The following is a 14,077-nucleotide window of genomic DNA, read 5'->3' as shown; positions in this document are numbered from 1 at the left end:
CCATGCCCAAAAACCTGAATTCAATCCCTGAAGCTGATGAGGTAGAAGGAAAGAGCCAGAAGCTACAAGTTTGTCCTCTAATCTATATATGCACACAGATAAACAAAAATATAATTAAATTTTAAAAAATTGAAAAGAACATGCAACCAGGTGTAGTGGCACATTCCTTTAATTCCAGAACTGAGGAGGCAGAGACAGGAGAACTAGTTCAGGGCCAGCCTGGTCTACATAGAGAGTTCCGAGCCGACTGCAGGTACACAGTGATACTCTTTCTCAAAAACAGTAGCAGTAAAAAGCAAAAATTCTAGAAGTAAATCACTTTGTTATATTAAAAGCAACCCAGATATAAATTGTTATTCAGCTTTACTATATGAGTGCTAGGTTGGAGTTTGAATTAAAATTGTTTATTAAGTAAAATGGAAAGTTAATTTTACAAGCTTATTGGCTGCCTGATTTTACTGCAGCCGGTATGTCAAGATGTCTACTGAAAGTGAGGAAACTGATGGACCCCTGCGTTGCTGTGAGGACCAGAATATTAATGGGAACGGCCCAAATGGCATACATGAAGAAGGCTCACCAAGTAAGACTTTCTTGTCATATCCTAAACACTTCTGACCTAGACAATATTGCCCCAAAGAAAAGGTTGAGATCTGAATTAATAAGCTAAAACACAAGAGTCGATATGGAAAAGTAATACCTACTTTGAAAGGTAGTGTATGGCTAATGTAAAGATTCTTATTTAAATGCCCAGGTGAGATGGAGACAGATGAGCCAGATGATGAGTCCAGCCAGGATCAAGAGCTTCCCTCAGAGAATGACAACAGTCAGTCTGAAGATTCGGTTGGAGGAGACAACGATTCTGAAAATGGGTTGTGTACTGAAGAAACTTGCAAAGGTCAACTCACGGGACACAAAAAGCGATTGTTTACATTCCAGTTCATCAATTTAGGCAACACTGATATCAACTACATCAAAGATGACACCAGGCATATAAGATTTGATGATAGGCAGCTTCGGCTAGATGGTGAGTGTCTGTGAGAAATAGTTTGAACACTGAACTTAAGCATAACAAAGTATTTTTAGGTGTAGACCATGAAATTTAGACCTGTCATGAAAATAAATACTTGTCTATAAGGAATAAAAGCCTTAATGTCTTCATATAATAAGTGATACTAAAATGAGGTTAGTGTATGTATGCTTTAGCTTTATATTACTTTTTTAATGCTTAGGTTATTCAGTGACTTGGAAATAGCTGTTAGTGTTTGCCCTGATCACCTAGTGCAAGTAGAAAATAGTGCTTTAAAGAAATTGCTCTTTCTTTTCTGTAGTATATATATGTTGGCATTAAGATATTGTTTATTTTAAAACTAAAGCTTATGGCATTTTTCATGAAAAAATATTTTTCCACCTTAGAAAGATCTTTTCTGGCTTTGGACTGGGATCCTGATTTGAAAAAGAGATACTTTGATGAGAATGCTGCCGAGGTGAGCCCTCACTCCTTCTGGGCCGTCTTTGCCTTTTTCACATGACTGTTGAGAGCTGGCCCTTACTCCTCTCTTCTCCCTTGCTTCTACATATATGTTTATTTTTAACCATAAAAAAAAAGAAAATCATGAACCTGTTTACTTTTTAAGGCAAAAGGTTGGTTTTGAACATGCTTTCTGTGTCCTTATTCGTTCATAAGCTGGTATATTTTCAGTATTCTTAGTAAGATAAGTCACTAAGATGCTTGAGTTCTGTTTCGTTTGTTCTCTGAACTCGAGAAATGCTTCTCTTTAGGATTTTGAAAAACATGAAAGTGTGGAATATAAACCTCCAAAAAAACCCTTCGTGAAATTGAAAGACTGCATTGAGCTCTTTACAACAAAAGAAAAACTCGGTGCTGAAGACCCCTGGTGAGAAAAGACGTTAGATGGTTGTGTCTAGTTCCTTTTCTTTAAAGATTTACTCTGGTAATGTTGGCAAAATATTAACTAAGCTTCCTTAAATTTTTAGTAAGATCATTAGATAGTAAGTTCTAGTCTAAACAGGGGTGCTGACACCCTTTTTAAAGTATTACAATGGTTACCTTTACTCTCATGACTGCCTTTTCTTTAATAACCACTTTCATCATTTCTTTGAATATTTATCTATATATTTATAATGATTAAGCTTATCTGAAAAATGTATGAGATAAAAATAACAAGGAATTGTTTTCATGTTCACATATATTAAGTGTACAGTAATTACTGATAAAATGTAAAACTTAGTAAACATTGATTTTTGATTTGTAGTTTTCATTAATACAAATCTTTTGTTTGAGCCTCTGTCAAGCTGTATGACTTTTTTCTTCTCTGTAGGTATTGTCCAAATTGTAAAGAACACCAGCAAGCCACAAAGAAGTTGGATTTATGGTCCCTGCCTCCAGTGCTTGTGGTGCATCTCAAACGATTTTCCTATAGTCGCTACATGAGGGACAAGTTAGATACACTAGTCGATTTTCCCATCAGGTAAGTTTAAACTGTATTCAGTAAGCATTGGATCTTCTTTTTTCAAACTGATGTGATGATATTCCTGTTTTATCATAGTAAATGTCAGATATATTCGGACCAGTTTAAGCCTCGAAGCTTCGACTAGTTCTAATAATTTGTCAGGATCACTATTTCACAATTTGTTGTGACTGTATTCATTGGAAACAAGCACTCCCACAGACCTTCTGTCTCTACATATTGACCAGTTTCGACTGAAAGTGATCTCCTTCTGCAGCAAAAGGTGCTTCTTTGTTGAGGGTGGGAGCCACACCCATCTTTGTGGAGAACACAGAGAGTGTACTTGCTGGGAAAAGTGGCAGCAGTGGGTTCTCCAAGCTCTTAACTCTTGAATGTTCATAAAGAAGTTGCTTTTCACTTTTCATCTTGAAAAAATGCTGGCACACTATAAATTAAATGTGTTAGCATGAAGACATTAATCAGAATAGCATTTATTGTCAAGTTATCACTTTGAGACAAGGATTTCCAAACACTCAAATCTCAGTATTTAATTTGTTTGGTAGGTTATCTCTAGGTAATTTCTTGTATGAGGGGTATCTGTGTGTGTGAGATATTGTATTAATGATTGTGTACGTGCATATGTGAGAGTCAGTACTAACAGAAGACACTAGAATTTATTGTTTTAAAAGAAAAAGATTTTCATTAGTTCTAACGAAAGCATAACTTAACTGAATTCTTCTTTAACAGTGACTTGGATATGTCAGAATTCCTGATTAATCCAAATGCAGGCCCTTGCCGCTATAATTTGATTGCTGTTTCCAACCACTATGGAGGGATGGGAGGTGGACATTGTAAGTTGTTTTACCATTTTTCCCATCTGTAGTTTCTCCTGTAAGATAGTTCATACTTTTTAAAGTAAATAAATTGTCAGGTGTATCTTGCATGTAATCATTGTTCAATACCTTGTAAATGAATGAATCAGCTTTATTTTAAAACCCGGTTCTAAAGGGATTGGTTAATCCTCCTCAACTGAAGGCCTGGGTCTGTTCAGGTGCTTCCCTCCCCATTCTTCATTCTCTTCCTGCTAACATGTCTGTGTTGTGTTCTTGTAGACTATGCACATGTGCTAACGTAAGCAATGATTTTAATAACTTTCTAATGATTTTAGTAACTTTCCTAAGACTTTAGACTTAATCTTGTCAGTTCATGCCTGTTTAATCTGTTGCTTTCACCACTGGTGACTTAAATTGATTGCACTGTATCTTGCCACTTAAATCACATTTAACTCCTTACCACTCTAAGACTGTGAAATGTCACGGTTGATGATGTTAGCTGAGGGTTCCTTTGAACTACCCAGAAGGGGCATTCTTGACAAAACTGAGTGCCAGATCGTCCGAGGTTGACTGTGGCAGATTTTCATTCTTGAATTTGTCTTTTTGTCATTTTTAATGCAAAGTTGACTCATAAGGACTGTTAACAATTTCATTCATGAGTCTTTTATTATTATTATTACTTCATTTTGATTGAACTTATGGTTATAAAGAAGCTAGATTGGATTTTTTTATTTCCTGCAATCATCAGAACAATATGGGGAATAATTATCCATCAGGCATACTGGAATTCTCTGTCAAACTATGGACTTTACCCCATAAAATTTTCTACTTATGTCATTGCTGGACTATTATGATATTATTGGGCAGTTTTCTTTTTCTTATTTGTATATTTGAACATTTTTCCATTTCTCTAAAAGTATATTCATTTCACCCAAATTCCAATTTATTTTAGACTATTTATAGTTACTGTCAGGCTATTTTTTTATTGTTTTCTCACTATGACTTTTTAATAATCTTCCCCAAAGACTTATCTTGCTACTATTTTCAAAGACTTTTATTTATTATTTATTTAATCTGAGATTATATATTTTCTTTAAGACTGAGAATATGTTTTTTTCTGTAAGTGCATTGTCTATACTGCAATTCTCTTGAGTTCAGGTAGCAAACTCACCACACACAGTAGGCTTCCCTCAAATGAGTTCAGCAGGTTTAAGAAAGTAGACAGAACAAAGACATAATACTGTTGAGTTGGTGGATCCTCGAAAGAGTTCCGAACAAGGACGTGCACAGCTCTTCAGTAGTGAATCCTAGTGGATGGAAGGAGGAGCAAAAGAAAGGTTTGAGGGATGCACGAAGGAAGCTGCTTTTCAGTTCCTCATTAAAGCCAGCGCAAGTGAATGACCGTGTTGGGAAGAGCTCTGTTAGCACACAGGAGTTTTAAGTAGATGGTCTGTACAGAGCATGGATAATGAAGTCGCTGTATTTTTTATCTTTCTCTTGTTCTGTCATTAAAGACAGAAGAAATTCTAATGTGTAAAAAGTACAGATTAAGTAGAGTTGTTAGAAAAGAAAATATAGAAAATTTAAATAAATAAGTAAATAAATAGAAATTCTCGATGCAGAAGCAGTCTTGGTTTTAAGTCCTAGCTCTGCTGCATATCAGCTACAGTGCCTTAACAAAGTCTGCTTCTGGAAGCCTTGGTCTCTGTATTTACAGTGTGAAGTGTAACGGGAACACCTTAGTGTGGGCACAGTACATAGCTGCTCCTGGTCACATAATCGCTGTTAATTAAAAAATAATAATAATGCTATTTTTCCTCTTCTGAAAAAAATCACGTTTCATCTTAGGAAAAAAGTATGTCTTAAGCCTTTTAATTGCTAGAAACTATTCTAAAAGCCTTTGTCAAATCAAGTGAATATATATTATGCCTGTATAGATGATTATCATGTCATTTAGTAGATATTTCTTATGTAGGTGATTATAGAGTTTTGAGAATCCCCCCCAAAGCCATAGATACTCCAGTCATAGAAGTAATTATATTTTTTCATTAGATACTGCTTTTGCAAAAAATAAAGATGATGGAAAGTGGTACTATTTTGATGACAGTAGTGTCTCCACTGCGTCTGAAGACCAAATTGTGGTAAGTATGCCTTCACTTGCTGAGCTCGTGGGCCAGCAGCTTACAGGGTAATACAAATTTAACAGTTGCCAGCCTGCTCTACAGAGTTCCGGGACAACCAGGGCTATGCAGAGAAATTCTATCTCAAAAATAGAAAAGAAAAAGGGCCCTTTGGAACACTAGTCCACACTTCAGCAGCTGCTTTGGCTAAAGGCTCGTGTTCTGATTTCAGTATGTAGAAGATGGTTGGTTGGAAATTTATCTTCAGAATTTTCTCTTTATGAGAACCATAAATTGTAGTGTGAAAATTTGTCTTGTCATTTTCAGATGAAACAAGTTTCTGATGGGAACTTGTTTTCCTCTGGAGAAGTCTGCGCTGCTCTGGGCTACTCAGACTCTGGCTGCTGATGGTCAGGCTGTTAGACACATGAGGATGTGCAGGGTTTACAGATTGTTAAAAGGCCAGCCTGCTGCAGGTGTCGCTCTGCATCTTCTCGTTAGTAGAAGAGTCAGGAGGTTCTCTCTGCACACTAGTGTTTGTTTTGTTTCACAACAGAGTACATTTTTATTTCCAAATATTAATTGATGGAAGAAGATTATAGTATGTGGGTTTTTTTTTAAAAAAAAAAAAAGAGCAAAACTGAGTCGTTCCATAGAAGCTTGTTTTTCTCTAATCTGCACTTATTAGCTACAGTATTAAGAGTAAGAGATCTAAGGGAGCTGGAGAGAGGACTCAGAAGTCTCTCTGCTCTGACTGCTCTTCCAGAGGATGCAGGTTCCATTCCCAGCAGCCGACACAACCATAACTCCTGTTGCAGGAGATCTGTTGCCCTCTTGGCCTCCACAACACCATACCTGCACATGCTACACAGACATATATCCAGACAGAACACCTATTTTAGAAGTTTGGTTTTTTTTGTTTGTTTGTTTGTTTTTGGTTAAAAAGAGAAGTAGCAGTATTTTCTTGTGGTATTTTCTGTGTAGGTCTCAGAGATGTTAGAAACACTGACTCCTTTGTCCCCAGATTAAATACTACTTAGAATAGACATTAGGTTTTAGTTTATGTTTTCTTATTGTTGTTCATTTGTTTGTTTCAAGAGTTCAGCTTCTTAGAGCAAGTTACTAAACTTCTGAGCCCATTTATTGGTGTAGATGTAATCTGTCATTTTATAAATAGGTCCAAAATAACTTTTTGTATCTTTTCCTTTCTCTCCCATCCCCATGTGTGTTTATGTGTATGCTATGCAGTCTTATAGTTTGTATGTGTTCTGAGAACGTGTTCATAAACAGTGTTGCTATTGTACCAATACCAAAGAATGTTCTTACACAAACCTCTATGGTATATATCTTTCTTCATACCTAGGCAATATTATATATAGCTTATAAGATGACATCTGTAACAAAAACATGCTTGAATTCTATATTATTTTTAAAAATAATTATATGAGTCTATTTTTTCTAATCTTTCAGCCCAAACATCCTAAAATGAACTGCCCTAATACTGCCTTCAAATAAAAATTTATCTTGCTTATAAAACAGTTTGGGAACTGATAACGTAGCTCATAGATAGAGGCCATGAGTTTGATTCCACACACAATCCTGTATTCCCAGAACCCAGACAGTGGAGGCAAGAACATCAGGATCTCAGGGACATTCTTTGTGATATAATGAGTTTGAAACAAGCCTGACCTATGTTGAGACTAACCCCCAAAAATAAAAGGTGGATTTGATGCTGCTATATATTTTAACCGAGATTCTTCATTTAGTCAACTAGTATCTGAATACCTTTGTGTACGTGTCTGGGATGGCATAGTGAGAACGCCATTCTAAACAGCTGTGTGTATTTTGCTGTCTCTATCCCTGACCAGCCAAGAACGGAAGATTAACATCATAACATGACAATTACTTTTAAGTATGTCTCTGAGAAACAGAACTGCTGTGCTTGAACAAACAAGAGTATAGAAAGCCCGTGTCGCCAAGGTGGCGTGTGTCCTGACTCTGCTAGTATAGATAGGTGTAAATTACATAGGCGCATAGCAGGTGTTCTAGACAAGGAGGAGTGGCAAAGTGTGGCATTTTGACAGAATAGAAAATCATTTGACATGACTGAAAAGGAAAGTTTATATAGGGTTTTTGGGAAGAAATCAGAAATCAGGTAGTGAAATGAGACAAAATCAGATTAGTGGTCAGGTAAAGAAAACTGACATCCTAGATGTTAAACTCTGGGCAGCTAGGTAATGGATTGGTAAGTCACCCGACAGCACTGTGTATGTGTGCACTTCTCTCAGAGAACAGTAAACAAGGGAGATTGAAGGAACCGAGTAAAAGAGCAGAAAGGCTATCCAGCAGGTTGACGGGTCATTTCAGCACTTAAAATAATCTGGACATGAAGAAGATGAGCTTGTGAAATAGTTACTAGATGGAATTGGTAAAACCTGACTGGAGTTGCCTATGAAGATGAGAAATGCAAGATTTACCAAAACTGGAAGAAAGTTCGCCAGTGACATTTGGAGTGCATGATACCTAGTTGCGGGCATGTTCTTGTAGTGGGACGCTAATACTTAACTCAAGTTCAGGGTGAGAAGTAGATTCTCTCCTGAGCCGGGGTCTCACTGTGTAGTCCAGGCTGGCCTCGGCCTCGTGATAGTCCTACTGTCTGGGTGCTAGGATGCCTAATGAGGGAATCAAATTGAGAATGATGGGTTCTGAGGGCAGAACATGTGTTCTAAAGGACTTAGTGAGGGAACTGGCAGAGAGTGGGCTCAAGGAGAAGTGGTGTCACTGAAGATGCAGGTTACTGGACAGAAGACATGGTGAGATGTTGATGCTCCTGAGAGATGGACCAGTATTACTTTACAAGGCCACTAGTTGACTGAGACACTGTCACCCCGCAGCAAGCCATTCCATTAGGTTGCTTAGGACTGTTGGTGAGATGGTGGCCACTCTACCAGCCCAAGGAGAGGAAGAGAAGGATTGTGGGGAATGGAGAATGGAAGTTCTCTTGGGAGTGGTTTTTGATGCAGAAAAACTTAAGTATTGATTAAGCTGGAGAGAGATGTCTGGCATAGTACATAAGGAATCAGAGTGATTGACCAGCTCTGGTGGCACATGTCTGGGATCTTAGCATTTCAGAGACTCAGGCAGGGGATCACAAGTTCAGAGCATCTTGCACTATGTTGCAAGTTCCAGCTCAGCCTGGACTATCTTTTGTTTTTGTTAGCTTACAGAATACTAGGTTTCATTATGACATTTCATGCACATTTTTTGTTGATTTCCTTTCCTCCCCTTTTCTCTTGTCCCTTGCACCCGTCAACCCCCACAGCCTCTTGGCCACTTGTGTGTCGTGTGTTCTCTCACGCACTCCTTTTCCCAGAACCTCCTGTTCCTTTCTCATGGTTTGCTATATGATTTCATTGCCTGTACCCACTCTCAAAACCACTTAAATACACACATATGTTAAATACGTGTGTGCATACATACATAAGAATACATGTGTGCATAAAATATTAAATACATACATGCATAAAACATTGAAAAGTTGGAATTTGCTTATGAGAAAATAGGATTTTTATATTTTTTGAGCCCAAGTCATCCCACTAGATCATTTATTTTCCTGAAAATGTATTATTTCATTTTTCTTGACTGTTAAATAAAATCCCATTGTGTATGTGTTTCATATATATATACATATATATACACTCACACATACATCTTATTTTCAGCATCCAGTCATCTGTTAATGAATATATATATAGACTGGTTGTGATTCACTGTTGTGTGAATGTAGCAGCAATATAACGGGCTGTCTGGACTAGTTCCCACTACCACCAGCAGTTAATGAAGGTCCGCTTTCCCTACATCCTCAACAGCACCTATCCTTTATTTCTTGATCTTAGCCACGCTGACTGCAGTGAGATGGATACTCTGAATTTGCATTTTCTTATGGCTAAACCTGATTAATATTTTTAAAACTATTGGCTATTTGAGTTTAAGAAATGTATATTTCATTGGCCCATTTATTGATTGACATTTTTGATTGGGAGGGTGTTTAATTTTTTTTAGTTCTTTATATATTTAATGTAGATTTAACTGTCTGAGATGTAGCTAGCAAAGATTTTTCTGTCATTATGTGGACTGTCAGTTTACTTTGCTGATTGTTTCCTTTGCTCGGCAGAAATATTTTAATTTTCTGTAGATTCATATATTCAGCCTGACTTTTTTTTTTTTAATGATACAAGAGCAAGAAAGATGGCTCAGTGGATAAGAGCCTGATTTTGATTCCCAGCACCCACATGGAAGTTCACAACTGTCTCTAACTCTGGTTCCATGGGATCCAGTGTTCTCTTCTGACTTCTTCACGCATTGAGTTTCTAAGTGATGCTCAGACGTACATGCAGACAAAACTAATATAAATGTTTAAAAATTAATAAATTTTAAAATCTATAGTTATGGTTGATGGAAAATATTATTTTAAAATAATTTTTTTAAGCTGTGAGTTATGGCTGCACACCTTTAGTCCCAGCTCTCAGGAGGCAGAGGCAGGTGGATCTCTGGTTTCTGCAGAGCTACTAGGTCTACAGAATGAGTTCCAGGACAGCCAGGGCTACACAAGGAAAGTATATCTCTCAAAAAGGAAAAACTTTTATTCTCTTGTCTTTCTTCCTCTCTTCCCCTTTTCAATTCCTTAGTAATCTTCTTGTGCTTTCATGTCCTTTTTTTAAAAATTAGTATTTTCCTGATAAATACTGGGGACAATGTTCAACATTTTTATCCATCAGGGAAGTGTTAATACAGTAAGAGGACATTGCGCTGGAGGTCAAGGCTGAGCTGAAACATGTAGTCTTGGCTAGAAAGACACATTAAAAGAAAGCAAAACAATTGTATTTCATATTATAGTAAATAAGTTCATTGTGTTTCAGCTGTATCTATTTCTTAGTCCAATTTATATTGAATGAAAATACTTATTTTTAAGCATAGAAATAATTACATTTAGCCAATTTTATAAACTTCCATTTGGTCATGTGTAGTTTTTCTATTTTATTTTTTGTCACTAAAATTGGTTGTTAGCTAAAAATCCATACTGTATCAAATATGATCTTTGTGTGTTGACATCCTCTGCTTGTTTGACAGTCCAAAGCAGCGTACGTACTCTTCTACCAGAGACAAGACACTTTCAGCGGAACCGGCTTCTTCCCTCTTGACCGAGAAACTAAAGGTGCTTCAGCTGCCACAGGTATCCCCCTGGAAAGTGACGAAGACAGCAATGATAATGACAATGACATAGAAAATGAAAACTGTATGCACACTAATTAATGAAAGTCCGAGAAGCCATAAAGAGAGACTTTCCTGCTGGTGGTGTCTATGGAAATGAAGTGATCCACCACATTAAAACAGAGTCTGAGATGAGGCGTTTCAGATAACCGAATGTAAATCCTTTATCAGATTTTAACTTGTGCAGTACTTGAAGTGAAACACAATGAAAACTTTAACAGAAATTGTCTCTGAATACATCTACGGTCTTGTATTTACAAGCTAAATATATATAGGAAATCACAAATAAATCCCTTTTAAGTTTGCTGCTGTTTTGACGAATTATGTTTTCTTTAATTTTTTTGGATGTGACTTAATTGATGACAAATGTTAAATTTGTGGATGTTGGTCATTAATTTTGCTCTAATAATACTGCAAGAAAACTATGGCTGAACTTAGTTGTTGGGTAATGTAGTTGGTGTGTGTTAGGCTGCTGTCTGCACCACTCCGGTATTCCACAGCAGTGTCCGTGCGGCACGCATACTGCAGTGTGTCTTTGGAAAGCCAGATTTTCAGATCTGTCCCTGCTAATCAATGTGGGTCTGTTTAAAAAAAAAATCGTACCATGAGAAATAATCTTGGCATAATTTCCTTTTGTTGCATCATTAAAACACAAAGCACTGCATCTACCGCACTGTGGGAGCAGGCTCTAGATTTCACAGTCTGCCACAAGTCATTTTTCAGCCACGTGTAAGTATCCCTCATTGCCATTGGAATCTGTTCTTCAAAATCTCAGACTTGTTTTGGCTTTAAATGCTTATCTCTCATCCACTGTTGGTCCAAATTCAGTTTTTTTGCTCTCTGTTGTTCTCTGCCCCGTTTTTGGTGATTTAGCCCAACTCTTTAGCTCTCCCGGTTACTATGACGTAAGGACAGACTGAGTAGTATTCTGTATCTGAAGTGAACGTGGCATCAGTCTTAGGTGAGGGAACTTTGTCCATGTGCTAGCCTTTGACTCCTGATAACTTGGCTCTAGAGGTAGGTCTGTTCACTTTCTCTGTGCGTTCCTGATGGAAATCACCATAGCCTTACAGCTTTCTCAGAAGGGCACGTGTATAAGAGAGAGGGCGTTTGCATGTTCCCAGAGTCAGACCTGTGCAGCAGCATAGGAAGCTACAAACCTTGGGTTTTCTTTTAGTTTCTTACATTCAAGGATCCAGGATGCCAAATACATGTGAGCATTTGAAACGTTTTCATTTGCTGTTTTCTTTCCCTATGATCCAGTTGAAAGAATGTATCATTGATTGGCATACAATACTGCCTTTAATAGGAGACTAAATGCTGGGGCACACTTCACATATGACTACCTGAGAAACCGCTTCGTGTCCCACTGTTATTAAAGCAAAAAGTATAATGTTCTTCACTTGAACTAATCAAATACAATAGATTATAAATTGTGTATTGTAAATAAAAGTTCACTCTGTGAGTGCACATTTTGGTAAATTATTTATTTATGTTAGCATTTTAAAAGAAAAGGGAGAAAAGTGCATTTGACCAGGATAAGTAAGGTATGTTGATCATGGCTTTGCTTTATATCTTGATATTAAAGCAGGTTTTTCATCCTGGTCTTTTAAAGGCTGCTTTGGGTGTTTATTTTTTCTTTTCTTTCTTTTTTGTTTTTTTTTTCTTTTCTTTGTTCTTTTTTATGTAAACTAACCTCCTGCATGACAGAGGTTAATATTTTGTCAGCACTTGGGTTCACTTGAGTTTACATTTGAAATGTGCATGTTTATTTATACAGATTTCAATAAAGCTGTTGAAGGCCTTATTTAGTCTTTTATTTCTTACCCTGGAACCGTTAAAGTCAATTCCCTGTTCTCTGCATAGATGTCTTTACAGTACATTACAGTTAGTACAAGGTACAGAGTGAGTCACGTCCTACCAGGATGTTTTAGACTTGGGCTGCTTTTGTCTGTTTTAATGCACATATTCAATGAGCAAGCTGCATAGCCTTCTGCCTGCTTTTGAGCATGCATTCATTCTGCCCATGAGCTATTTCTTTCTTTTGTTCTTTTTCCTTTTTTTCTCTCCCTCTCTCTTTTTCTCTCGTTTTTTTTTTTTTTGTAAGTAATAGAAGTCATTGTTAACCTCTTATATACCTAGATATAGTCTCCATCCTGATTTTCCAAAGAGACTAGTTTATTTACTTGGTGATTCATTTGTTTAGTTTTTGAGTGGATCTGAGGCTGGCCTATATCCCAGACCAGGCTCCAAGTCTGATCGTCCTGCCTAGGCCTCTCAAGTCCTGGGATACAAATGGAGAGCACCATCCCCCTGACTCAGACCACATCCTTTTAATGCCTGCCATTAACTTCCTTCCTACTGAAAAGAAAAATTTTAAATCGAGTGCTGTCAGTGCCGTTGAATCTGAAATGATAGCTTCATTTACAAAAGTAAGCTTTGTAGCATAAAAAGAATTAAAAGGAGATATTCATATGGTAATACAGGGTAGTAGGAATATATTTAGATTAGAATTCTATTTCTAACTTTGCCTGTTAGTAATCATGACTTTGAGCTTAATCTTTTTAGTCTGTTTCTTCACCTATACAATAATAATGACAATAATAGCCTTTGTTTATTGAGAGGCTTACTCTAAACCAGCCACCGTATTCAAGCGTTTATGTGCATCATCACATTGCGTCCCACAAAAGCTGTGTGGTAGGAGGGGTCATCATCCTCACCTCCCATACATACATTGTAAACAAAGTCCTCATTTCACAGTTCCTATGTCAGCATTCAGCCCTCAAAGCATGCCACCTCCTGTATCACAGTGACGCGCGCCAGCTCGCTGTGTCACCGTGGTACATACCCGCGTAGCTGTATCACAGTGACGCGCGCCAGCTCGCTGTGTCACCGTGGTACATACCCGCGTAGCTGTATCACAGTGACGCGCGCCAGCTCGCTGTGCCACCGTGGTACATACCCGCCTCGCTGTATCACAGTGACGCGCGCCAGCTCGCTGTGTCATGGTGCCTTTCTCACCAGAGAACTCCAATGACATCATCTTGTCTTCCATCAGGAAGAGTTTCATGCGCAATGTGGTACTTGTTACTGATCTCTCTATCTGCATGGGAAGTGGCATTAGATAATTTTGCCTCCCAAAATACCTTCTTCTCCTCTAGTGAGAAGAGTATCATCTGGTATACTTAGCTTTTCTTTCCAAAATGAACTTTATCAACTTATTTACATTATTCACTATTTTGATTAAATGTTAAATAGTCTGTGATATAGAGCGTAAACCATTCCACCAAATCCAACCCTGAATTCTTTCATTATGTCTCATTTGGGAAGGAGAGTGCTTGTGCGTGTGTCATGGCGCCTGTGTGGAGGTCAGAGGACAGCTTGA

General features: G+C 37.6%; 1 protein-coding gene across 4 annotated transcripts in view; it reads left to right on the top strand.

Moving 5' to 3' along the window:
• Usp15 (ubiquitin specific peptidase 15) overlaps positions 1-10,997 on the top strand; it is a 93,268-nt gene extending 82,271 nt beyond the window's left edge. For all 4 annotated transcript variants that reach the window (XM_075954563.1, XM_075954562.1, XM_075954564.1 and 1 more), the window contains 8 exons: positions 465-580; positions 752-1,024; positions 1,414-1,484; positions 1,780-1,895; positions 2,340-2,489; positions 3,216-3,319; positions 5,354-5,442; positions 10,552-10,997. In XM_075954563.1, coding sequence (XP_075810678.1) covers positions 465-580; positions 752-1,024; positions 1,414-1,484; positions 1,780-1,895; positions 2,340-2,489; positions 3,216-3,319; positions 5,354-5,442; positions 10,552-10,734 — 1,102 coding nt within the window. In that variant the 3' untranslated portion in view covers positions 10,735-10,997. The remainder of the gene's footprint in view (positions 1-464; positions 581-751; positions 1,025-1,413; positions 1,485-1,779; positions 1,896-2,339; positions 2,490-3,215; positions 3,320-5,353; positions 5,443-10,551) is intronic.
• The last annotated feature ends 3,080 nt before the right edge of the window (positions 10,998-14,077 follow it).

Source organism: Microtus pennsylvanicus, chromosome 20 (genome assembly GCF_037038515.1).
Source record: "Microtus pennsylvanicus isolate mMicPen1 chromosome 20, mMicPen1.hap1, whole genome shotgun sequence".
NCBI lineage: Eukaryota > Metazoa > Chordata > Mammalia > Rodentia > Cricetidae > Microtus > Microtus pennsylvanicus.
The sequence above is the reverse complement of the archived record's forward strand: the minus strand, read 5'-3'. Positions and strand labels throughout refer to the sequence as shown.